The following is a 27,770-nucleotide window of genomic DNA, read 5'->3' on the forward strand; positions in this document are numbered from 1 at the left end:
TTTCCACTTACTTACTAAGTGATAATGGTTAGCAAGACAAATACAACGGTGCACCTACTTAACAGGGACACAGAGATAAAAACCTGAGTTAAAAATGCACGAAAGGCACCACTGGTATAAAGAGCAGGATCATGGAGTTGATGGCATTGGATTTGGGGCATAGCCATAAAAACTAGGGACGCACTGATAGAGATACCAGTATTGGTACTGATACTGGGTATTTTCACTCGTACTTGTCAAAATGCCCTGATACTACTAAATGACAATAATCGGCGCTCTTTATGTCTAAACATGAGCGGCTGCCTCACTTGCTGGGCAGCTTGCTCACGGAAGCCTTGTGGAGACCTTGCAGCACCTGTTTACAGCGCTGGCCAGCCGAACACCTCCTCCGCCTTCCCGCCGCCCCTACAGCCATGGTGAGACCCGGCACAGCACTGGGGAGTCTTTGCACCGACCCACACGCAGCCCTGGTGAGCAACACAAGAGTATGTAGCTTCATATTATACGGCATTGCTGTATAATGTTGTGCTGAGATTTGTAGTCCTCTATAGCTGGTGGTAATCTGCATTGCTGTATAATGTTGTGCTGAGATTTGTAGTCCTCTATAGCTGGTGGTAATCTGCATTGCTGTATAATGTAGTGCTGAGATTTTTAGCCCTCTATAGTTTGGAGCCAGTGGCAGAACTACTAGAGTCGCAGCAGCTGCGACTGGGCCCTGGCTCTCCACCACCGTCCTAAAATCATTAGTCTGTACTATTTTAGAAAAACTGTCACATGACACACTCACAGAAAAGAAAAAAAAAAGGTATTGGTATCAGCGGGTACTTGAGGAAAAGTATCGGTACTTATCTGGAAAAAATGGTATCAGTACATCCCTAATAAAAACATGAAGCTCCAGTTGGATGAAAACTGATTTTGACATGCAAACATCCTCCAACAAAGTAACATTTTGATCAATACATAAACCAATCTCTATAATAAATATGTGCTTAAATGATACATGCAATCAAAAAAGTGTTCACAATGAATCTTCTTATAAATAATAGTCCTCTGGAAAGTTCAATCATATATTCCGTGTTCAAATATACACAAATGTGGAATCACACGTATATAGTTCTCAAGATTTGTCCCAAGTGCACCACACTCTTTATCCTTCCACTTTCTATGGCCCGTGTTGAGCATTATGTTGCAAGCAGAAAAATCCCTGAGGCTGGAAAAAGTACATGAGTTACTTTTTGGCAGGTTACAGTGTTTTTTGGTCCCATAGACTTCAATGGGAAACTTTGTGCGACAAAAGGCTCAGGTGTGAACAGGGGCCATAGAAATGAATGGGATTACTTGTCTTGAGTGTTTTGTCGTGCTCATATGTCTATGTGTGAAGGTGCCCATACACCTTACGATTATCGGACTAAACTTTTCGTCCGATGATCGAACCGTCGTACGATTTTCGTACGACGGCCCCATCCTGCCCCGATTATCGCAAGGTTCAATCAGCGGTAGTTAGAAAAAAACACCTGGACGACTTGCGGTAATTGACCGCAATTATTTTCGTTTGCGCATGCGCAGTGTTAATCGTACGACATTTGACGGACGGAAACGCCAACAACCATGCGAACATCGTACGATCAACCAAAGTTTTCAAACATGCTTGGCCGTCAAAAGTCGTACGATTGTACAGTACTATCGGTCGGGCACTCTATTCACACGTTACGATTGTCGTACGAAAAGTCGATCGCATACGATTATCGTACGATAATCGTAAGGTGTATGGGCACCTTAACAGGGACATGTAGTGTCGAATTGAACAAAAAAAAATAAAAAAAATGGAGAAAAAAAAACAAACGTTTTTTTATTTACAATAATAGTTTAGCACAGAACTTAAATAAACTACATTTCACATTATATGTCACCTTGCAATAACCTTGTGACTACTCGGCTGAGGAATACTGCATCTGTACACAAGAGCAGTGTGAAGAAACACAAATGTGGGCCTGGTTGCTTTGACCATTAACTGTCTTTCTGGCACTTTCATCTTGTAACCAGTTTTCTTTGACCAATAAAAATATGATACTATGGCGGACGTGTTTGCCAAAGACCAAAGTGGGGGTATAGCAATATAATGATGTCCATTTACACCACAATTCAATGTGGGCAGTAGAGGCAAAAGGTCCTGTGAATGGTGGATATCAACAAATCTCAGTCACTGTCATATTCCTCTATCTTTAACTCTTCATCTTCCATAACTGCTTCAGCTGCTACAGGTTGAGGTTGGCTGGTTGGCAAATCTGCGTCCCCTCCTTGGCTGGAAGGAAGCAGTAGCACCCTTTGCCCATCTGCACTTTTAGATATGGCATCGTTACTTCTTTCTTTTATACTGGGTGCATGGCTTGGATCTTCGTCCTCATCGCTGTCAGCATCTGCACCTGGATCTTTGTCTGTCAATGCTTCAAGCTTCATTCTGGAAGAACAAGATTATAAGTACATCCAAAAGGACAATAACTTCAAATTACAGGCCAAATGACACCAAAACTGATATGCCAGTATTAAGTAAATTGCTACAGCAGATGGATTGCGCAGCTCTCCTTTTACTTAGCAAAAGCATATGGACCATTCTACTGCAGTGAAGAGGGGATTTAAAGGAGAACTATGGGGTCAGTGTTTTTCCCCATAGTTCTCCTTAGGGTAACGGGAGGACACAAACTAGCGTCCTCCCGTCACCCTAAGCTCAGTATACCGCGAGCATACTGAGACGCCGCAGCCGGAGTGGATCCCGACTTAGACGTCAGGATCCGCCCAGCTGCGTGAGTGACAGCTGGCTCTGCCTATCTAGAGGCAGAGCCAGCTGTACCCGCCCCCTCCCCCGTCGGTTCCGCCAGTCAGCGCTGGCAGATCGGAGCGGGCAGTGGGGAATCCAGCCCCTCCCCGTCACGGCAGAGAGCCATTACAGGATCGAGAGGTGAGCGAACCCGGTATGTGTTCGCTCACCTCCCGATCTACTGAGCCGACCTGTGACAGTCTCATTGTCACAGGTCGGCTAGAACTATGAGGTGAGTGGAAATCCCTCATCTCATAGTTTTCCTTTAAGGAAATGGGAGAAGACTATACGGTATAGTCAAACGATTACAGAGGGTGATGGCCAAGATAGGGGCCAGTAACTCCAGATGAGATATCACATTACTACTATAGAAAATACAAAATTATACCAAAACCTGCTGGTAGCGAATACAGAAATGTACACTTTGGTCTTTAAAAACATCAACAAAACAAGCTAGGAGTGCAAAGGAGCACAATTTCTTAATTATCCCCATAGCTAAAGAGAACCTTATAGTAAGGATGTGACTTAAAGGGAACCTGGCATGGCCTAAAAAGTGCAAAAGGCAAAACATAGTGGGAAATAGTACAGGCTTTTTCCTTGAATACAAGAAAAGGTGATCATACCCCAATAGGTTTATTTCATTCAGCCCACAGGCTGAACAAAAAGTAATCTAACAGATTCCTCCATCAATTCTAAACAGCGTGGATGAAGACATAGCGCTCCCTCGCCCCCCGGGCTATTTGTATTCTGACAGCCGGTGCCAGCTGCTGTCAAAATACAGTAACTGCAGCAGATTGGCAGTTCTGCCAACAATGTTCAGCCCAGCTCCTTGAACAAAAGTCAACTGAGTACTCGGCTTTTGTCTAGCTGGCAGGGCCACCCACTGTTATGATTTCGGCTGACTCCTCAGGCAGTACACATGTTTTGCTCTGAGAATAAACCACCTAACATTCAACTGTGAAATAACAGAGCATACGCCTATTAGAAGTGCAGCATTTAGAAGACAACACAGTTAATGGGTAATAATTACCTTGCAAAATGCCTCTTTAAAGGTAATCGGCCAACATCCTGGATAAAGGAAATTTGTGCTGGGAAATTAAAAAATAAATAATTAAATGACGATTAGAAAATCTATATTTGACACAATGTTTTTGTCTCATATGTGTCTTCCTTACCTGGGTTTCTCAGGGGATTTGTGAGCTTAGCCAGGTATGGGATCACCTGGGTCTGAAGGCAAAATGGTGAGGAACACAAAATTGAAAACAGCTCTCTAGCTGCAAGAGAGTTTTCCTGGTACTGTAAAGAAGTAAACGGATATGTTAGCCTGACATAATGACTTGTTATTCCTGTCCTCAATCCCTGTGTAGCCACTATAACTTTTCTGTGACGTTTATTACGGCGTGGCTACACAGGACATGTCCTGCAAATGGCACTACAGTGAAATAATGTGATTTCTGTAGCCCAATCCTGACTGCCAGATAAGATGAACAATTGTTTTCAAGGGTTTGTTCCTTACATGACATTTAAGGTTAGTTCACACCAGCCTCAGTGTGTTCCGGCCCGATTCTGCCCGGAATGCACTGGATCGCATTCTGCCCGCCTCACTTTATTTTGGGGCGGGAGTGGGCGTGTCGGTGCATTGAACTCAATGGCACCGCAGCCACGACCTCCGGCTGCAATGTGACCGGCCACACGGGAACGCGTGGTACATCAATGCCTGCGTTCCGGTCAGAAAAAATAGCCCATGCAGCTTTTTTCTGACCGCACTGGACCAGAATGCAGGCATTGATGTGCCACGCGTTACCGTGTGGCCGATCACATTGCAGCCGGAGGGCGTGGCTGTGTTGCCATTGAGTTCAATGCACCGGCACGCCCACTCCCGCCCCAAAATAAAGTGAGCCGGGCAGAATGCGATCCAGTGCATTCCGGGCAGAAGCGGGCCAGAACACACTGAGGCTGGTGTGAACTAACCCTAAAGGTGTACTGTAATTGTTGTGTCACTTACCTAAATACCCACATCCTGATGTTCTACCAGAAAGAACTAACAAAGCCCCCATAAGTGCTGAAGTTCTTTTTGGCAGTGCGCATTTAAAGACAAATGTCACTATGAGATGACAGGACTGATGTGATGTCCTACATAAAAGAATATGTCAGCAAATCATTAAAACTGGGAACATGTAGACATGTAATCTCTCTTTATACACAACACACCTACAGAGTGCAGTTTAATGACAGACATGGACCTACATAACTAACAATATATCCTCTCACTAGCTTTAAGACACCCCTTTTAAAGCAAAATTTGTTATGTGGGTGAAGATCACTGTTTATTTTGGGTGGACAGGAACAGTAAATACATTGCTATTCTCATTATTGCCATTTAAACTCATTATTACTCACTCAAGTGACCAGCCCTGGAAAACCAGCAAATGTATTTCCTTTTGCCTCAAATTTAGAGCTGCAGCTAACGATTATTTTCAAAATCGATTAGTTGGCCGATTATTAAGTTCGATTAATCGGTTAATCGGATAAACAATAAAATACATTTTAAAACATGGCTGCAGTGATGGGACTACTAGTTTGTATTGAGATTGCAGTCCATCACAGGAGCAAGCTTCGAGTGGTGGAAGTAAAAAAGAAAACAAATAGTGTGGTGTGCAATATAGTGAAATGGAAAGTGTAAAACTACAGCTACATAGAGTTGGGGGCATTCACTACGCTGTGCCTGGACAAAATCACTTTCCTTACAATTGATTACATTATGGGTCTAAACAAATACCAGCACATATATGTCAGAAACATGACTTCTAACATGATCAGGCGCCATTCCTTCTATAAAAAGTGTAATGCTGAAATCCAGACTTGCTTTCCGTCTTGCACAGTTGTACAGTACCGGCTCCTCTCCAATAAGGATATTTCTTACTCTGAATTCACTTCTCATAATGTGCATTGGAAGCTGCAGCAAGGTATATAGACCCTGCCTCATTTAGGGCTTGTTCACACCAAATGCAGACCAGATCTGCATGAGTTTCTGCACTTACAGTGCACTGTGTTTTGCCGCGTTGTTGAAGCGTTCCGGGCCTTTTTAAAAATATATATATATATTTTGTGTGTGTCTAAAATAGTCTTTCAGTGCGTTCCAGGGTGCTTGCATGCATTTTGTTGCGTTCCAGAGCAGAAAAAATAGGGCATGCTGCAGTTTTTCCACATGCTCTGGAACTGAACCCTGCGGTGTGAACTAGAGCCCAAAATACCATTGGAATACATTGGACGCAGTTTTGATCCGGTCTGTAACTGCTCTGCATCTGCTCCGCGCTTGGTGTGAACAAACCCTTACTCTTTGGAGGACACCCAGCATCATCCATTTCTTTCCTTCCCAGCCTTACTGTTGCAGGACCACCAATTTAATTCACTGGACTTCAGCTCTTTCAATCATGGAGGCTCAGAATCACAGGCTTCACCTAGGATGATCTGCATGCAAATGTTTGCCTAGGAGCTTGCAATGGCCTCATAATGGTATATAACATAAGGAATATTCAGAGAATAGAGATAAAAGTATAGTTCAGTGTTATCACATCTTGGTGCTTGAATAATAAACATTTCAAAAGCACCATAAATAAGATAAGAAATGTGATTCACTTAGGGCTTGTTCACATCTAATCCAGTGCGTTCCACCAGAGTTAGTGGCTTGAACACACTGGATCGCATAGAGCAAGCCTCTCTGCATTCAGGGGCTGGAGGGGGCATGGTGGTACATTCAAGTCAATGGCACAGCAGCCATGCCTCCGGCCCCACAGCAATGCCCATGTCTAGTGCGATCGCAAAAGATTGTGCGTGCACTGTTTTTTTGCAATCGCACTGGACCGGACTGCGTGCAATCCAACTGCGGGTGGGAGCGCATGTCACGGCACCACCACACCCCCTAGCGCCCCAGAATGCAGGGAGGCTTAATTATGCGATCCAATGCGTTCCAGCCACTAACCGTGAACAAGCCCTTAATCCATCAAAATGATGGATATGATTTCTACTTAATCTTTTTATAAAATCATGACCCATTTGAATGATTGCTGAAATGTAAAACTCTACATCTTTAATGTCATTACATGTAATAAATATAAGTGTTCTAACTACCTTTTTATTAGCCATAAGCCACTGTGGTTTATGAAGAGGCCGAAAGCCAACTCCTGACTGGCAGTTGGCAAAAGCCCTGGAGCTGTTGGAATGTATGACTCCTCTGCAGGCCACCGATGAGCTGTATACATTGAGAGTTGTCCGGGACTGCAGAAAACAATAACAAACATGACCATCTGAACAATGGAAGTAATTAAATGTGTATGTTTGAAATAATGCATTTCAGTGCATGACATTTAATACTTGATGACATACTGAGTTATATGAGCTTAGAAGAACCTAAATAACCCCTTATGAACCAGAGAAATGTAACAATTTCCACTATGGGATTGTCTAAGAAAAGAGGTTCTATGCACACATAATTGCACAAGGTCAAGGGGTGTGGAACGCCTAAAAATCCCTAGAAATATACTGCAGGCAGGTTATTATTCTGTATGTAACAATACACTACACCAAAGCTTTCACTTAAAGTGTTTGTAAAGCTAAAACTTTGTACCTTAATCTATAACAATAAAAGCAAAAACAGGGAGCACTGGATAAAAGAACACTTACAATAAAGTGAATTGATCAGGACATAACGGGTGACTTCATGGTGAGTGCAATTTAATCTTTCACATTTCATAAAGTGGTTTTACCTGCAGTATCCAGTGCACAATGTTTCTGCTTTTATTGTTCTATGTATATATGGTCTTTGGATACACACAGAGCTTGTAGGGCTATTGGGAGCTGCTATGACACCAGTACAGCGCAGTACATTTGAAGAAAAAAAAAAAGTAAATCTTTATTATTTAGAGTAAAGAAAGTGTAAGTCTCACTGATTCAGATTACGCTCCTTACATTCCAGTCCCCGGTGAGAACATCTGCTGCACTGAGGTAGTCGCTGGCTCGGACAACATCATCAATATCAGAGAAGAAATCCAGATAGTTTTGGTGAAGATATAGATTGAACAGCTCACTTCGCATATGTGATCTTTCTACAACAGCCTGAGAGTAGAAACAGAAAACAAGGTAAAAATATATATACAAAAATAAAAGTACTAATGTAAGTGATAGCAGCAACTCTAAAGCATACAATCCAAAACATAGAACATTCTGCTAGTCTCAGAAATGGTGGGGAAAGGATTTTCCTCCAAGCACTGACTATATCCACCATCTTCTCCACATACAATCATAAGAATACAGCAGAATTTCAGATGACCAAGTACAGTAAGCTCTCAGTTATCCGGTACTCACTGTTCTGCGGCATGTATTATCCTGGAAACGATATGTGCCCCATACAGACCACCCGAGAGCCCTTATAGCCTCCCTGACAGCCGCACATCCCCCCCGAGAGCCCACACAGCGTCCCTTAGTGCCGCAGAGCCCCCTGAGAGCCCTACAGACCACCTGAGAGCCGCACAGCCCCCCCATAGAGCTTATACAGACCACCTGAGAGCCCACATAGCCCACCTGAGAGCCCTTATTAACCACCCGAGAGCCACACAGCCCCCAAAGAGCCCGCACAGTGCCCCTGAGAGCCGATACAGACCACCTGAAAGCCTGAGAGGTTTGGCACTTTGAGATACAAAAGTTGGTTTAGTGATCCAGTTCGGGCACTCGGGCTCATAAAGGTTCGCCATCACTAGTATATGGCATTAGTTAGACCTATATTTAATAGTAACTCTCAAGCAGCCAGAAACTACATTTATCTGGAATCTACCAATCCCCATGGATGCCGGATAACGGGGAGTTTTGAAAGAACCACTGGACAATTTTTAGCAGACACTCCCCAACAACAGGAATTCCATCCGATTTGTAAGACCTTTGCTGTTCCATTAAAGTGGGCCTTTACCCATATCTTTAACCACTTGATGACCAGGTGTTTACACCCCCTTCCTGTCCAGGCCATTTTTTAGTATTTAGCGCTGCCGTACTTTGACATTTATTCCGTCATGCAACGCTGTACTGAAATTAATTTTATACCATTTTTTGGGGACAGAGATTTCTTTAAGTGGTATTTAATCACCACTGGGGGTTTTATTTTTTACTATATAACAAAAAAAGTACCCTAAATTTTGAAAAAAAAAACTGTTTCCCTATAAAATGTAATGAAACATTTAAACTCACCCCAATTGTTTGGTAAAATATAAAAGGTGGGGTCTTGTCGGGTAAATAGACACTAAGCATGCCAAGCCTTAAAATTGCGGGTGCCTGCGAAATCGCAGAAAACAGCCACACCCAAAATTGTCCATTGGCGACGCTTTTACCGCTCATCAGTTTAGTGGCGATATGTAACATGTGCGGCACAATAGGCGGAATCGTCGTTTTTGCACGTAGGCGCACCCGACGCATGTTTGCGTGTGTATGTGGGGGGATTTTAAAACAAAAATGGTGTTATTTTACTGTTTACATTTCTGACAGTTTCCCCACTTGGGGACACACACACACGTCTTAAGACACCCTCCCGCTCCTATAAGACTCCCGTCCAGCCATTCAGGAATGGCCATGGACAGGAGGTGGTTAAAACAACAACAAACACACCTTTAAAAATGTTTAGTAATGACAATCTACAAACACATACTTCTAGATAATTGTCGGCTTTGTATTCTTTACATATCTTATTTCTCTTTTCTTTCCCAGTCTTCTCACAGAGGTCATGTTTACTAAGGACAGATTACTAGATCTCCATTTACTTCCTGAAAATCTGGCACATGTGACTAGACATGTGACTAGGACATGTGACCATGCACACCATCTCAGAGATGGAAAATGCCTTTCCAAGAGATCTCATGAGATTACCGATGAGATTTCCCAGCAATGCTCTGCTGATGACAAGGCAATCCCAGTGTGCATTGCTCTGGCAAACTGAAGTCATTTTGCCCTTTCAAAGCAGGAAGTGAATGCTCTGCAAGGGGAAGTATTTCAAAATCACAGCATTTTACACCTGACATGTCTATGTTATTATTAATCATCATACATAGAGGGATGCATTGGTAGAATTTGATTTTTGAGTGTAAAGGTCCGCTTTAAGTTTTCTGAAGTGTTACAACAGACTGAAATGATGCATTATACTGTGTACACAGTCACAGGCAAGGAACAATAACAGAAAAGAAAAATGAAGATTTTTATCAAAGATAAACTTATAGGTATAGGCTTCCAGTGTAGGGGATAATGATGACATCTGGTGCCTTGTTGACAACTAGGTCAATTACATGTAGAATGACTGTCATGGGCATGGGGAGTAAAACTGTAAGACTTGTAAGACATAATGAGAACAGACCTAAAGTAACTTTTATTAAAATATAAATATGTCGCCACTCTACAAAAAAAGATTGGGCTCACCTCTGGAAGAACAAGCAGCAGGTCTCTATCGTGTTGAGACAAATGTGCTGGTAATTTCTGGTAGTTGGAGTCGGGGGTTGGTGCCTCTCCTAAGAAGCAGATAAAATACAGTATAATTAATACAAACTTTCTAAATCACTGAGCCAGAAGAATTATGAGTAGTCAACTCTGAATTGCATGCTACTTCCAGGTTAGGGACTCAGAAATGAATGAAGCCAAACGCTGCCAAGCAACTAGCATTTTTAGGCTGACGTAAGCAATGGCAGCCTCCACATATCTCTCAATACAGGTTTCCTGCCTAGCTATGTACAGCACACTTGCCATTTGGTTTGCTCCCCTCCAACAGGGACAGGTCCAGCTTCCAGTCACTAATGCCATCTCCCATGCAGCTTCATTCCAGTTTTCACAATGTCCTTCTTCGGTCATTGGATGGCCACCGATGATGTAACTCCTGTGCATGCATGCAGGAGTAACATTGTCTCCACCATCCAGCTCTACTCTCGGCATGCATTTTAAGACCAAAGTTTGCAAGAACCACAGGGAGAGTTTTTTTTGGCAAAAGTTACTTTTTTTTTAACTTAACTTTATTGCTATCATTTAGGGGGTTCACAAGCCCCATATATGATAGTTTCAGCAGGTCACCGGCACACACAAAGATACGTTCAGATATCAACATCTCTTTGATATGTTTATTGAAGAGTGTCACAGCATGTCGTTAGAAGCTTATGTTTCGGGGCCTTGCACAGACTCTTCATCAGAGCGACATGAGTGACGATGATGATAGCACTTTAGTGGTGACAGGTTCACATTAAGGGGACAACAGGGGTCTAATGTCACCTTTGCACTTCAATGAAGCTGATCAAGCACAGCCATCCACCATGCCAGTCCTGGGTCTGCAGGAGAGGCAGCAGAGCCCCAGCAATAAACCCTAAATCCTAGCAATTCAAAGTTGGACTTTAGTTCCACTTTAAGTCTGCATGTTAGTTCTGGTGGAGTTAGGCTGAGCCTATTACTCTGAGTGATGTCTAATAATGGCAGCTTTTATCTAATGCATGTATTAAACATGACCACAGGTTCCCTTAAAACAGTTAATCTTTGAAAACATTTTAAACATTTTGGGTTAAGGAAGGTAAGGTTTTATCCAGATCAGGTTTATATTATTGTCTATGTCCCATGTTTCTGGTCCAGTTGTGACAGTAAATGCTCCGCTGTAAGCTGGACTTCAATTCTTTCCCTTGGAGTGCTTCCTCTATATATTCCTAAGGTAAGTGTATTAAGAGAGCTGGTGACAAAAGTATTGTGGCTTTAACCAGGGTCACAGTGGATTCTCCAGAGAGAAACCAGAAAGTCTTACTGCACCACAGACCACTGGCTGTCAATTTAGGAAGAGTTCCATGGTAAAAGGGGAGAAAAAGTTGAAAGCAAGATCCTCCAAGCCTACAAAATAAGTGTGATATACAGACATGCATGAAGACATCAGAATGGTATGAAACATTTTATAGGTAGTCTCCTAACTCTGCATGGATCAATGGATAAATCGGAGCAGAGAGCACATTTACTTTTTCTGATTTGCAATATAGTGTCTATCTACCAAAGACAATCACCACCACCAGTCTATGGGATTATTATATACAGCACTTCGGTGACCAATGTATCTACAACACAGCAATACTGGTGCTATCAAAACTGACAGGACTTTTCATAATATACTAGTGCTAATTTAATCTGCAAGTGAGAGCAAGCGCCAGATGATTTATATCCATAGTTCTCAACTGGTGGGTCACGACCCTGTGCTCAGTGGGTCGCCGTGTGCCTTCCTCTGTGCTAGGTGAGAGGCTCCTCAGCCTTCCCCTAGCGCAGCTCTGTCAGTTTTCACACAGAGCATTCAAAATATACTGCCTGGTGCAGAGTGCTAGCTTGGGGTATGGCCAGGAGGGCGCTCCAGCCATACATGCATTGCTTATAGGTCCCCTGCGTGCCCTATAGTGGTGCCTGGAGTGACGTCACATTCTGGCTCCCGCCACCTCTACACGGCAAGCAAGGGAGCTGTACAAGCAATGCACAAACGGATGGAGCTTCGTCACAGCACAGCACCCCAGTCTGAGGATCCACTCCAGTTCTCGTAAGGTATGGAGACTGGGCAGATTATATATATCTATATATAAAAAATTACACTTTTTTGGGAGTGTGTATGTGTGTGTGAGAATGCCTGAGTGTGAGATTGTGTCTGTCAGTGGTTTTGAGGTCCTGTTCACACTAGTACAGTGCATTTAGCGCACAGTCCCATGCGATTAATGCAATCTCACCTACCGCGCGTTCTGGTGTGGGAGGTGCACTGCCATTCATTTGAAAGGCACCCCAAACGCACCTGCTGCTCACAGTTTAATCGCCCGCACTGGAACGCACGGTACCACAATGTCGTGCCTTCCAGTGTGGTGCGACTTAATGACCAAGGACAAATGTGGGTCCTGAGGTTACACAGGTTGAGTACCACTGCTTTATATTATTTACATTTTTTTAAGAACATTCAATCACTAAAGAAAATACCAGAAACCTTTAAATTTTCCCCATTCTCACGACAGTTGGTTAATTCATACAGAAGAAATGTACATGGAGTGTCACTGGAAGAATAGATTATTTTTTTATAAACAGTACCATTGTACAGACTGAAAACACAATGCAACCAAAACTGTACTTTGTATGTACACTCAGATACATCTTACTTGGATACATGGATGGAAGACAAAACTACACCAGAGTATAGAATAGATGAACAGATCTTACTTTTGCAGTAAAGTATTTTTCCCAATGCTCTAAACAAGAAAAGTGAAGCATCTTTTCCTCCAATGGCTTGGATATCATCTGTGATTTCCCCAACATTATCAGATTTCTTTTTATTCTTCCCCTTGGAGGTTTTATCTGACTTTGTCGATCTGCTTTTCTTTTTAGACCAGAAGTCATTTGATAAGGAAGAGTCTAGAACAAAACGATGATAGATAAAGATCAATAACAGTTAACTATTGGGGCTCATTCTCATGGTTGCAGTTACAGGCGTCTGGGTATACAGCAGAAAATAAGTTTGTATTTGTGCCGACCGAATCACGTACATAGGACTGTATGGACACAATACACCACTGTAAGCAGGTGTGCATGTGTAAAACACAAGTATGGATGTGCACATGCATGGGCATAAGGTCCCGAACATGGAAGTTTCACATTTTGGACCATACGCATGCGAGTGTAAACATTGGTACTTGCGTTTATACCTCCTTACAGCGTATTGTGTCCATACAATCCTGTGGACACAAATACGCACCAGCTGGTGCTGCACAATAAAGTTGTATTTTCTGCTGTATGCCCATACACCTGTATTTCTGTGCATAGGAATGAGACCATTCAAGCGTATCTAAACTCAAAACAATATTTTAACATAATGCAGCTTACCAGTCCTCATTTTCCTATATTCTCACCTTCTAATTTTGCCAGTAACACAATCCCTGTGCTAGGGTGACAACGCTCTCTCACTGTATTGTATCTATGGTGGAGCAGTATTGCCACCCTAGCACAGGATGTGATTTCGTACTACTGAACACCTCCCCTATCCTCTCCATTACATAGGAGGTGTTCTGTATTTTCTGTATTTCACAGAGGTGAACTGTTAGAGGCTAATAACATTACTTAAGAGCACAGGACAGCACTGGATTTCTGGTAGGATTAACACTTACCCGTTTGCACTTATCAATCAAGCTTAAAAAGGTATTTTTAACTAACCAAAAAGGTAGCAAATAAGAGATGTTTATTGTTAGGGCTTACATGCACTTCATTTCCAGACACTAGTACCACATTTTGCTCTACAAACCTATCCACGAAGATAAAGAAAATGTTTACTGCTCATCTGTCTCTACATGGTAGTAACAGAGCGCTATGTATGAATGTATCTATTTATCTATGTGTGCTTTTAAATCGCTCTATGTTGGTTCAGCTCTTTGTAGCAGGACACCCATGTATGTTATGATGTTGTGTATCCAGCAATCCTGCACAGCCTTGCATTTCAGTTTCACGACACAAATTGAGTTTTCAAACTTTACAAAAAAGTCTGTATAGTGTTCAGTTTCACACTTAAAGTGACACTAGACTCAGGAGTTAAATGTTCAAAATACATTCAAGTACCTTAACTATTAACAGAAATGTATCTTATTTGTGTATCACTCGGCTGTAGATCCTCAAATCATCTCTGAATTGGTGCTGACACTGTCCTTCCTTCTGGAGGGTGGTTACTTTTGTTCCCCATGGTCCCTGTGTGTGTTGTACAGTAGCCACCACTCCAAGTTCGCTCCCATGATGGAATACAATCGCAGATCAGTAAAATAAATGTGAGATTGTAGTCCATCACGGGAGGGAGCTTGGAGTGGTGACTACTCTACAACACACACAGGGACCATGGATGGAAGGACAGTGTCAGCACATTCAGAGATTTGAGGATCTACAGCCGAGTGATACACAAATGAGATACATTTTTGTTAATAGTTACGGAACTTGAATGTATTTTATCATTTAACTCCTGAGTTTAGTGTCACTTTAAGTGTGACTCTGGTGATTGATCTTAAAAGAACTCTTTACATATTCTTCAGATTTGCATTTGGAGAAGGCAGGAGAAGTGAACAATCTAGGACAACATAGCTGAACTGGAAAGTGAGCTGAATTGGAGAATTATTCCAACTCAGCTAGATTGGAGAAGTGAACAAACTCTTCACCCTTTTGTGAATAACCCTGTTACCGTTTATGAAATAACTCCAGCCTATGATGATATACATGGGGAAAAATCTAATAAAGGAAGGTAGAATGTTACAGCTGCCAAAGGTTAAAGAAGGATAGGCACAGCAAACTAACCTAGGTGTATGGGTAAAAAACAATGACTATTTAGTCTATCAGGATATCTCCAAGTTTCAGATACCTCATTTGTTTATAGGTTAACAAATTTAACAGTAGAAGCAACAGAAAAAATGTATGCTTGAGTCCTTTACCTTTAAGTGCTGAAAACTGAAGGCTATTAATGGCACTTCTGATATCTCCAGTGCATCCAGAGCACAGTAACTCAAGTACTTGCTTGTCTGGAATAATGCATTTTCCCCCACTCTAAAACACAAAAATGAAGATTAACTACAAATCAAGAAAGCTATTAATTCACTGGAGAACGACAAAGGGAAATTTGAAAAGCTAGGACACATATAAAGTAAGTTTGTTACCTGCTGTTAGGTCTCCTGTACACATAGAAAGACATGCTACAGCCACATACACAGGAAGATAAGAAAATTCCAGGGGGGTCTAGATTTTATTATTACATTATTATATAAAGTTGGCCACCAACATATCCTACTGCTTCATCCAAACGCTGAGCAGAAGGGTTATTATAGCCTATACATGCATATATTTTCTTCTTCAACCTGCAAGCACCATTCGGCCAAATTTCTTCCAACACGTTGATTTGGCAAAAGTCGATCTGATGAATGACTTCTGCCAATGGAATAGGGCACACATGGAGTGAATTTCGTGCTTCCTGCTGAATCGCCTGCAATTCGCTCCGTGTGTACCCTACTTTAGACCTAAAGATGCTGGATTATTCACAGGTAGTCGAAACAGGTAGTCGAAACTGTACTTGCTTTAAATACTAACAAGGCCAGCTTCCTAAAACTGTACTGAGTGTGGATCAAAATGTACCCAAATCCCTAAAATGATCAGTTAACATCTTGCCATGTACAGACACTTACCATAGCAGCCTCTGACGTAGCAATTCGGGTCAGGACTTTCATCATACTGGTGGGAGCAACTGGATTAAAACTGTAACATAATAATATGTTAAATATGTAACTCTAAAATAACATTTTGCATATTGGTTACTACACTTGGAACAAATTAGTATCAATCTGCGACAGGAAAACAGCCATTAAACTAGATCAGATTTGATCTATTTACAAAACTGCTCTAGGCCAGCCTTTCTCAACCAGGGTGGTGTGGTCTCCCTTAGGCGAGCCTTGAAATGTTCGCACAGCGTCATGATGCAAGTAGGCTTCTGATGTGAAGGAGGAACTCTAATGTAAAAGTGCGGGATAGGATGGGCGGCTGTGATGTAAAAGGGGGGCTCAGATGTGAAGGGGGGTGGTGCTTCTTTAGTGACAAAGGCTCATGATGTGAAGGGGAGACTTCCGAAGCTGTGATGTGAAAGGAGAGGGATCAGATGAGAAGGGAAACTCTGATGTGAAAGGAGGGGGGCATCTAAATTTCTGAAAAATATTGGCTGCCATAATAAATATTAGCTTCCTGGCCACCATGCTGATGTTTTGGCTTCAATACTAGCACTTTAAGACTCAGCAAGGAATAGCAGTCTACATATTTCACTCATTTTATGTTGAGCCAGGGTACCAAATTTATCAATGGGGCAATTAAAGCTATACAGGGAACCAAAATAGGCAAAGTATTTACCTGACATTACAGACACATAATTCATCCTGAATTTCCTTTGGGAACAGCCGTCTTTGATGACTATCACCACTTAGACTGTCTGATATGATAAACACAAGAGGGCAGCGTCCGGTTCGCACAAATTTCCTACAACAAACCAATAAATCAAATATGAATGGTATAGGAAAACAAATGTAGCATTCATATCCCAGAAACACTGCAGCTTACCTGAGAATATCATGTAAACTTGAAGGGTCTCTATAAAATAAATTAGGCATATCCTAAAGGAAAAAAAAAAAAGCAAAATATTAACATTTATTGAAGTAAATATAATCTCAGGTGAAATTTAAGGTTATAATCTGAAGCTCTAGACTTGCACCTCAAGTGGCTTCTAATGAAGAAAGAAAAAAGTTGGGATTTTAGGGGTGAAAACATACAACACACAGGAAAACCATGGATTTCAATAAACGAAAAAAAGGTCTAGAAAACAAGAAGACAGGAAGTGATGACCAATTTCCTGGCCTGGTCTTAATATTGCTGTGACGATGGTGTGCCATATCTATTGTACTACAACTGTCATCATTCAAATACATATTACAGAATGTACAAAAGCGGATCTGGCATTTAAGTTGGAATAATTCAGGGCTAGCAAAAAAGCCTTCATGCTTATTATCTGGCATTTCAGCTAGTGTCCATCTTTAAAATGAACCTGTCAGTAATTTCAAACACTGCCTAATAGTAGGTACTGCAAGGGGTCTACTGGTAGCTTTATAATCTAGAAAGTCCTCCTTTGTGGTCCTCCACAATTCAGCTTTACTAGGGACCTGTCCAGCCTTTAGGACCCACCCACATAACAGCACCCTGTCCAGTAATATATTGTTATGATGATTGTATTTTCACAGCATTCTGGCACAGCGGCCTTACAGACGGTTTGGTTTAAAAGGTAACTTTTTTATAAGATTATAAGATGAGGAAGTGGGAGTCTCACATATTTACTGCAAATTAAAACAGCAATGTGGATACGCTTCCCCTCTCTTATGCAGTTTCTCCATGAGTAACAATGACCTCTTTTGCCTTCAAAGGTATTTATATAACTAAGGCAGCTGCCGTGTTAGGCTTAAATGGACTACTAAGTGCACCTCCAGCCTCACCCGTTTCTGTCGCTCTGCCTATGGTGCTTGATGGAAAACTATGCTGCTCTTTGATTTAATGACTCTCCGCTCTCCACTGCGTGCCTCAGTGTAATGTAGCAGGTATACTTTATATTTGGTGATGCCCATGCTCCTACAAGATCCACTGGGTGTCATAGATATGCACCTTGGGGTGTCAGTCATTGCTGCTACGTCCTATGTGGTGCACACAACTTCCAGAGCTATGATGGGTGCTGGATGAGAACTATCTCACCCCTATCGTAGCAGTAGTGTCTAGGCACTGTGATCCAGACTGCACGCATAAGTAGTGGCATCTGCTTTTATCTGGATGAGAAAGGGTCATCAGAAGAGAGCCCCCCTGCTTCCTGTGCACGCTAAAGGAACTCGTCCACTGCTGACAGTGTACTGTATGCTGTATTTGTGAATGCAGTCTTGTTTCTCAGTGAGTGCAGCTGATTTTCAGTGTCCTTTTTAATAGGTGATGTGTCCTGTATTATCTACTGATACAGGAGCAGTAATTTGTATGAAAGGGGAGCTTGTAGGTGTGATCTGGACTGCAAACACATGTAACGCACAACATTTGGTTTGCTGTTCTGTAGTGTTCACATTAAGGCACAGCTGTGTATATCAGCTTAGATTAACATAGGTCTGTAAAATGTCAACCACTGCACTGCACTGATGTACTGGCACCACCTAAAGGTGGCCATACACTGTACAACCATAGCAAAACCTTAGTCTTGCGATGGTTGTAAAGGGATTAAAAAAACGTACGATCTGCCCATCTTGGACGGGCAGATCGCACTCTCGATCATCGCAAGCCACGCCCCCTGAGGGGCGGGCTTGCGATGACTGTAATGAGGGGCGGGCTTACGCTGACTGCAAACGGGCAGTGTGCACATGCGCACACCGGCCCGTTCGGCAGTTGTCGAACCAGCAGGCCACCAACTCGCCGAGAATCGTACGATTCCCGGCGGGTTTTCAAACATGCTGGTTCGATGGAAGACGTGCGACCGTACAGTAGAAACGGTCGCACGCCTTCCATACACTGCACGATTCTCGTACGATCGCGGGATTTCCCGCGATTCTCGTACGAGAATCGTGCAGTGTATGGGCACCTTTACTCTTCCCACAAGCCACTGCACAACAAATTGAAATAAAGCATGGATGATCATGTGACCAGCTTTAAAGAGGCAACCTCCGATAAAAGTAAAATATTAGCAGAAGATTACATAGCAGGCAGAGCGAGGGGTAGAAAAACATGGATAACGTACATCAACAATGATGAGTTTTCTATCTGTACAAGGTTCCTCTCCAAACATCTGCAGCTTGTTGTATTTATTTGCTCTTAGAAGAAAGTCGTGAAACTGAGCAGATTGAGACTGACTAGTGAAAGGCTGGAATCCCATATCTGAAGCAAAAAGAAATGTATGTGTTCATGATGCACGTTATGAAGTTCAATTATCATTACATGTAAAACAAATGTTTAAAACAGCAGCTGAGTAATGGTACGGAGTTCCATTGACTGGAGGCAAAGACAGTCTCAAGCATTAAAATAAACCTGTCTAAGCCTAAAGAAACAGCAGGCCCGAAGTTCAGCCATCTTGTGCTGTCTGCCGGTACCTATGGTTATGGTCTTCAAACTGGATCATCGTGAAGAAAACTTGCATCCTAGCCACAGGAGGAACATGGGACCTTGCCTTCTTCTTATGTCAAAATTGCATCTTGCCTTTGCCTGGTGCTAAGCCCCACTCTTTGTTATTTAAAGCAGAGCTTAATGCGTTTGTGGTCCGCAAGTAAGCACAGCAGATTAGCACATTATGGCACACATACCTTTCGAAGTGTCCTTCTCGAGTGCTGCCATGTCCACACACCCCCTCGTTTCTCCTATCACCACTATCTTGTCATAGGTCTGGTTTTTTTAACCTGCTTGATTGGCCGACCGGGGATAACTCCTATGTGTCTTATTGTCTGCCAACACTGCACACGGAGATGCAGGTAAGATACAATTAAAAGAAATGCTGCAGTCTCTTTTGGTATAAAAGCACATTTTTAAAAAGTGCCTTAAACTTTAACTGTCAAGAACAAAAAAAATCAGTGGGCAGCAAAGGATCTCTCATCTGTTAGCTGAATGAAAGGAGGTGGCGTTTGCCACTCAAATGAGTTCCATGTACTTTCAAGCCTAGGATCCAAAAGGGCTGCACAGGGATCCATTTGAAGACTGAGAAAAGTTACCTGCAAGCAGCAAGAGGTACTGCACTTCAGCCTGTTAGAAGAATTACAGACTAGTTTTCATCCACATTAAACAAAGTCACAAGACCATTATCTGAAGTAGCCTCATAACATGACCCCAGTCCACTTATAGGAAACAACAAACATGTCTTTTTGTTTATTTTTACACTTATATCAGTTTGCTGTCATCCCTTGCACAACAGCACTCACACTGGAATAGTGATGGTCAGCATTGAGAGCCATTTCAGTTTTATAACCTCACACTTTGCTTACAGGAGAAGGAGCACAGGGATAACCCTTATGTGCTGCAGATCCTTCACTATCCACTCATCAGTCTAGGGCTGGGTTAATAAGATCCAGTCACCCATTAGATTGGTGAGCGCCATTACAGTAATTTGAGGAGGTGGTTGTTGAACTGTACACACGCTTGCATTGGTAGAAAACTGGTAACCGGATATTATGATTTTTGCCTGAAGTTTGTCCATACTGCTAACACTTGTGGGAGACTTCATATTTAGAACCTGTGCATAGCCACTCTTCCTTGTTACTATGTCACAGCTGAAGAGGTGTGAACCAAAAAAGAATCTTCGCTCCTATGACACAAAAGGGGTTTCCCCTACTTTCCTTTCTGTAAAGTCTGATGTTACCCAGGAAGATGTAGTAGACCGGGTGAGAAAACACCAGAATACTAGGGATGCACTGATACTTTTCAGATACCAGTGCAGATACTTGGCATTTTCATGAGAACTACCAGGGTTGCAGCAGTTGTAGCTGGGACCAGGCTCTGGCGCTCCACCACTGTTCTGAAATCATTAGTATGTATTGTTTTTAAAAAACTGCCACATGACAATAAACAAAAATGTATCAGTACTTGCAAAAATAGTATCAGTGCATCACTTATATATATTTATATGTTTATAAAAACAAAATCATACATTAAAAACAGAGATGTACAAATCCCAGGAGCTCCGTGTGCTCCATACAAATGACAGCTGCCTCCTAACTTTTTAATTTTTCTCTAGTCTAGTCCTGGAGCTGGAAAAGTATCTGTTTTTGCACATTTACTGGTATCGGTGCATCCCTACAGAAAACTGGACATCAGCTGCACTACCACTGCAAGGAAGGAAGTGATAGGCTTCCTTTCATTACCTGATTTTAACAACTCATTGCAAACTAATACCCCCCTTGTTTTTTTCTATTATACTGGACTTCTTACTTTACATACTTTATAAAACATTTCAGCACATTAACAAAAATGATTTTCTTTTGGTTTTTTTATCTCACCCCGATCAAAGACCTCTGGTGGCGCATCCCGATTAAACTCCTGCATTACAGGGTTGACCCACTCTTGCACCTGGATCCCCATTTCCTGTGCAAGCACTAGGATGGTTGCAGTCTTTCCACAGCCAGGAGGTCCAGTAAGTAATAAAACAGAGCCACTCTGTAGGAACATATAAGAGAAAAGATGTTCCCAAGGAAAGTATTTAGGGTGGGTATAAAAAGCAATAGGACAACTTATATAAACATGAAAAACAAGATCTACTACAACTGATTGGTAAAGAGGAATATAAGGAAAACATATTTCATCTACAACAATCACCAAGAAAAAGGAATCAAGCAAACCTGCTTCTTGCCAATGTGAGCTCTCAGCCAGGCCTCAACCTCCTCAATCTTCTTCTTGTGTACAGCAAGGTCTGCCTGCAGAAAAGATATATTCACATTTAAATGTATTCATTTTAAGGTTGAACGACAGGAACAATTCAAAACTACCCACCGTAAGGCCTGGTTCACACCTGAGCGTTTTACAGCGCGTTCCTACGCTCTGTAAAACGCTCAACACATGAAAACCAATGATTGCCTATGGGCATGGTTCCCACATGGGCGTTTTACAGCACTTAGGAACGCACAGAAAAACGCCCTACGCCCAAAGAAGCACAGGAGCTTTTTTGGGGCGTATTTGCCGCGCATATCCACTGGCATACAGTAAGGTAGCCCTCGCAAACGCGCATTTGTCGCGCGTTTCTTTTACCACAAATCGCGGTAAAAATACGCAGCACGAAACGCGCAACAAACACGCATATTTGATACGCCTAGGTGTGAACCCAGCCTTAGGGTTAAGTGCTCATTTTAGTCTAGAGTTTGACTTGCCTAATCCCCTTGCTCCGGCAGTCTTTCTACTTTCCATGGTAATGGTTCCCCAAAGCCACTTCTCTTTGGCACTGCATAAGCTGGTCATGCTCTGGCGTCATTATGTACAATATAGGGCCAGCAGTCTAGCATGGTGATGCTGGCCATAGATGACTTGAATTGAATTCAATTCGTGCTGAATTGCGCAAAATTTAAGCCGTGGGTGGCCCTGCAAGCACAACCCAGCTAGACATAAGTTGTTTTTAAAAATCGACTGTTCCAGGTGAAAATTATTATTATTATCCTATCAGATGCAGTCACTGCTCGGGTATTCAGGCAGCTGTAGAATACAATAGCTGGCAGTGGAGATTCTATGATCTACGCTGTTTAGCATAAATGAAATCGATTGATTTTGCAGGAAAATCTAGCACTGCACGGATAGCTCACGTAAGGATGGCAAGGGCCAACCCACAACCCACAGCATTGGAGGATAAAGAGAGCCCTGGCTGCTGGGGGAGCAAGGGGTAAGGTAAATAAAACTGCTTTTTAACATTAGCCCAGACAAACCGGGAATAAAATTGGTTAGCACCTACCTGAAGTTTAGGTGTGTGTTTATCAATCCATGACTCATTCTGATCCTGGTTAGCGGTTGGTTTAAGTCGATCATTTGACTGATCTGAGGAAAAAGGGTTTGCTCTCTTTTTGCCCTGAGACTTGGTATCTACAGAGTCATCTTTCTTCTTGGCTTCTGTTTTAGCCGCTCCAGATGCACGAACTGAGACTTTGTGTGAGCTTCCAAAAATGTCTTCAAATGACGGCTCTACCCAATCTGTGATCTGAGGAACAAAAATGTAAAAACACCTCTGGTGACCTTGTCATTATACTGAAAAATGCACACCACAGCGCTCAGCAGACTCCCAATGATATTCTACACCAAGAATCATTTGGCCACTGGGAAGTATTCCTCACAAAAAAATGCAAAACAAACAAACAGTGCCTTGTCCTCATTCTAACCTGCTCTTCACTGCAAATAGGTGTCCAGCTGTCATGCCTCCAATGCAAAATACATTTTTCCTGCTGATATCTAACTAGTGGCTCCGGGCAACACTTTTCCCTCCCTTCCTTCAAATGTTAGATTTGTAGAGAGCCTATTGTTTTCAAACAGAGAAACCTGTCTGTCAAGTTCACCATACACTTTTCATTTGACAGATTGCTTAACCACTTCAAGACCAGGTGTTTAGACCCCCTTCCTGGCCAGGCCATTTTTCAGTATTCAGCGCTGCGATACTTTGACTGACGTTTATTCCGTCATGCAACGCTGTACTGAAATGAATTTTACACCATTTTTTAGGGACAGATAGAGCTTTCTTTTGGTGGTATTTAATCACCACTGGGGGTTTTATTTTTTATTACAATTAGAAAAAATTTACTGAAAATTTAGTGATTCTATTTTTTGCTGAAACTGAAAGAAATCAAAAGATATAAAAAGAAACTTTTGATTGACCGCAAGGAGAAGCAATCAAAACTGCCACATCTAACACGGTGGGAAATTTGAATGCTCTTGATGTTCCTGTTTCCGATTCGATCTTTCAATAAACTGTATTGAAGTCTTTATTTATATAATGATCTAAATAAAGGAACTCTTCTTATGAAAGTTCTCAGTACAATCTCAGTACAAATCAGTAATCTAAACATGAGATTGTAGTCCATCACAGGAGTGAGCTTGGAGCGGTGACTACTTTACAACACACACAGGGACCATGGGGAACACAAGTAGTCACCCTCCAGAAGGAAGGACAGTGTCAGCACCAATTCAGAGATGATTTGAAGATCTACAGCTGAGTGATACACAAATAAGAGACATTTTTGTTCATAGTTAAAGTGACATTAACCCCTCAGATTTTTTAACATAAAACAATACTGTAATGTGTGCCTTACTGTAATCCATGGTAGTTTCCCTTCTCTTTGCTGCTCTTCCTTTTAAATCTGTATCTGTTCTCATGCTGGGTAGAACTTCTGTCTTGCAGCAGACTGCCTTGTCTCTGAAATGGATACATGATGTCTGTGTGCAGGTTTGCAACCTGAGCCAGCACTACAGGAAGAAGCACTCCGCTGCAAAGGGAAGTTCTCCCCCAGCATGAGAAGACATGAGGATTTAAAAGGAAGAGCAGCAAAGAGAAGGGAAACTACCATGGATTACAGTAAGGCACACATTACAGTATTGGTTATGTTAAAAAAATCTGAGGGTTTAATGTTACTTTAAGGTATTCAAATGAATTTTTAAGATTTAACTCCTGAGTTTAGTGTCACTTTAATAAAGGTAAAGCACTTCTTATAATGAAGCAGCATTTTCATTTCATCCACCTTACCTTAGCAGAAGTAACTTTTCTTCTGCAAGATGTCTTTGACATTATAAAGTTGTAAAATTCCCATCAGCTTAGCACTGCATCATGTATATCAGTCAGAGGCTTTTCTAGAACAAAAACACAAAAATGCTTTGTTTTAAGATAAAAATAACAGTTTTATGTGTAACTGCCAACCTGAGAAAAGCAAAACATTTTGTATTACAACCTAAGGCTCCATTTACACCTGAGCGTGTGCAGTTCAGCTTGTTCATACGTGCGGACAAACCACAATTAGAAAGCTCAACAACCGGCCAGAAAATCGTACATGTACCTTTTCTCGCAGTGCACTTTTTTGTCCGCACGTATGAACGCACAAGTGTGAATCTTGCACATTGGAATGCATTGACTTCTGTGTTTTGCGTGTTTCGCTCAGGTGTGAACCAGGCCTAAGTCATTAATGTATTTAAAGCAGAACTCGGTTAAGGTAACAAACAAAAAACATGAGTTGATTACCTGATAACTCTGTTTCCAGGAATCTTCCAGGACAGCCATCGAGATATAGGCTCCGCCTGCCTGCAACAGGAAACACATCAACCACATTAAATAAATAGACTCCTCCTTCCATCCCAAGTCAGACAACTGTTTGTCTCTTACAATATTTAATTTTTTAAAAATAAGCAAGATATTACGAAGGAGCGAGGGAGGAAGTTTTGCTATACGTTACATCAGGGGTGGACAAACCCCAGGTTGCCAATGCTCCTTAAGAATTACAACTGGATCCTAACTTTTGAGGTTTTCTTTAGTTGCCGCCAATGGAGCTGGCTCCTAAAAAATCCTGCTGGCTCCTGGATTGGACAGACTGCCTCCTGAATCCCATATTCATTTGTCCACCCCGGTGTTACATAGCTGCATTTTAATAGAGTAATATCAGGCAAAATTCTCTGCACTACCCGCAAAGGGAGGAAAACAGGCATAGAACTTTGCTAGTATACAGTAGAAAGCAAGCATACAGGCATCCATGTACCTAAGTACAAGTACCCACAGCCACAATGCCGGGACTAATTAAGCCAATTGTTCTGTCTTTATCATTGCTTCCTGCAAAGAAGTTCATACGGGACTGATTCAAAGAACTCTAGAGGAAAAGAGAGCAGCTCCCGTGTCATCTATCCCCCCTCCAGGAAATAAGACAAGGCCTGTGGTTGGCCCATTTACACTACTGCTCCCCCATTTATGAGACCACCCATTAGCCTCTTAAAGTGGAAGTAAACTCAACTCACCTCCCCTCATTGGTGCGGACATCTTCACCTGCTCTTTTTCTGGGCTCAGGATCTTTGGCAATCTTGATTGGCCAGAATGATGTAAAGCTGGCCATACACCTATAGATTATCTGCAGATTGTCTATGGTCAGATGGAAAAAGTGCAACAGATTCCTCCATGTACACTAAACTGTGTGGATGGAGGAATCTACCACTGGACAGAGCTTTAGTATCTTGCTAGTCGGCCCCGCTGGCTTCAAAACACCTGAACAATGCCTGCATCCAATCAAGATTGTTCAGGTATTTTGAGAGCCAGGGAGGCCGGCTAGCAAGATACTGAGGCTTGGCCCAGTGGGAGATCCCTTCATCCACACAGTTTAGCGTAGATGGAGGAATCTGTTGCACTTTTTCCATCTGACCATAGAAAATCTGCAGATAATCTATAGATGTATGGCCAGCTTAAGGGCCCATTCACACCAAAATCAGAAGGTAAATGTAAGTCAATGGAGGGTCCAGTGACTTGTGATTGTACCTTTCATTTTGCTTTTGATCCATTGCACTTCGATCTGTTTTTTAACTAATGCTAATGCAAGGGCACTGAATGGGGCTAGTTCACCCCGCTCTGTTGCGTTGCATGATGTAATTTTTTTTTCAGCGTAGCATAACGCAATGCAACAGAATTGAGCCACGTTAACTGGTCCCATTCATCTTTTGGGTTACCTTCCTTTGAAAAAAGGATTGCAATGGATCTGGTGTGAATAAGTCCTGCGCATAGCACTTCAATTATCCCGGCATTGAGGCGTGCCAAGAATGTACCACTGAGCTCTGCACAACTCTGTGTACATTCTAAAAGAAGATCGCCAACAAGCAGGTAAGTTTAATTGGCGAAGAGACAAAGCATATCTCTGCTGAAATAGAGAGTCTGTCTGTTTTCATATCACGATTTTTTAATATCTCTGTTTACTTCCACTTTAGGTATATCTATAGAACAAACTTTTTTTTGGTTTAGTCAGTGTGGTGAAGACTCGTATTATCTGTCAGGTTTTGGTTTTGCTGTTTGTGCCCCCGCTGAGCATACTGACCCCTCACCGAGACAGAAAGTGATGGGAAATCCATGTTAGGCCTCATTCACATGGGGCTTTTATGTCTGGGCAGTGGATTTCTGCGGCACAAATCAGTCGCTGTTCCCATATATTTACACTTCTATCGGTTACCTGGGCCAAGGTGATATGACCGGCCCTGTGTACAATCGGTCTGTGTCCAGAACCTTGCCGCAGGTAAATGCTGAATGCCCGGATACATGCGATTAGCAGTGGACAGCCACGGCTCCTGTCAGTTTATCATTGCTTTGTACAGACCGAGCTGTTATCCCAGCCACAGGAATCCGCAGGTTCTTGCTGCATGTGGACACAAAAGCCCTTGTGAATGAGCCCTAAGAGACATCAGAACATGAAGTGAGGGGAAATCTTTCAACGGGTACACCCGCTCTGGGGGAAAATGTCTAGCAGGGGGAATTCTCCTCATGATTTCTTCTGGCTTCCTGAGGAAAGAAAGTGAAAGGAAATGTCCCCAATACAGCAAACAGGCAGCACAAAATAAATTGGAGATGGTTAGAACTCTTCACTTCTCTATCCAAAACGAAAAAGAAAAGTTTTAGCTATACATGCACTTTAATAACCCGGATGCTTTGGCTAATCTGCTGGGAGTTGTAGTTCAACAACATCTGGGACTCTACACACGTGACCAGGGTAAGCCAGTCACATCGTGAAAGAGCACCGCTCTCGGCCTAGGTAGTCCATATCGGGTAACTCACCGTCCTGCCCGCACCGGACGCCTTTCTACTGACACTTCTATGGACAGTTCTTTTCTCCGGCTGCCGGGCGCCTGAGAATCACGTCACTGTCCCTAGTATGACGCAGCCAGCTGGTTGAAAGTC

General features: G+C 42.4%; 1 protein-coding gene across 1 annotated transcript; it reads right to left on the reverse strand.

Annotated features, from left to right (window-relative positions):
- Window positions 1-1,878: 1,878 nt before the first annotated feature.
- Window positions 1,879-27,770, reverse strand: RAD17 (RAD17 checkpoint clamp loader component). The gene is made up of 17 exons (XM_018565212.1): window positions 27,648-27,770; window positions 24,603-24,706; window positions 22,827-23,069; window positions 21,730-21,804; window positions 21,391-21,547; window positions 19,149-19,285; window positions 16,955-17,007; window positions 16,748-16,873; window positions 16,036-16,105; window positions 15,292-15,403; window positions 13,052-13,243; window positions 10,268-10,356; window positions 7,784-7,930; window positions 6,947-7,093; window positions 3,991-4,111; window positions 3,846-3,903; window positions 1,879-2,458 (listed from the first exon to the last, which is right to left on the reverse strand). The coding sequence occupies exons 2-17, from the start codon at window positions 24,642-24,644 to the stop codon at window positions 2,197-2,199; spliced, it is 2,031 nt and encodes a 676-aa protein (XP_018420714.1). The 5' UTR covers window positions 24,645-24,706; window positions 27,648-27,770; the 3' UTR covers window positions 1,879-2,196.

Source organism: Nanorana parkeri, unplaced genomic scaffold (assembly GCF_000935625.1).
Source record: "Nanorana parkeri isolate BGI_ZX_2015 unplaced genomic scaffold, ASM93562v1 scaffold822, whole genome shotgun sequence".
In the NCBI taxonomy this organism is placed as follows: domain Eukaryota; kingdom Metazoa; phylum Chordata; class Amphibia; order Anura; family Dicroglossidae; genus Nanorana; species Nanorana parkeri.

Bases quoted from the DNA above. Each gene is read 5' to 3' on its own strand.
- RAD17 (XM_018565212.1), bottom strand. From the start codon at position 24,644: ATGTCAAAGACATCTTGCAGAAGAAAAGTTACTTCTGCTAAG. The intron at 23,070-24,602 runs GTAAGGTGGATG...TTTGTTCCTCAG, and splicing joins GAAAAGTTACTTCTGCTAAG to ATCACAGATTGGGTAGAGCC. The intron at 21,548-21,729 runs GTTTGCTTGATT...ATGTTCCTACAG, and splicing joins CTCACATTGGCAAGAAGCAG to AGTGGCTCTGTTTTATTACT.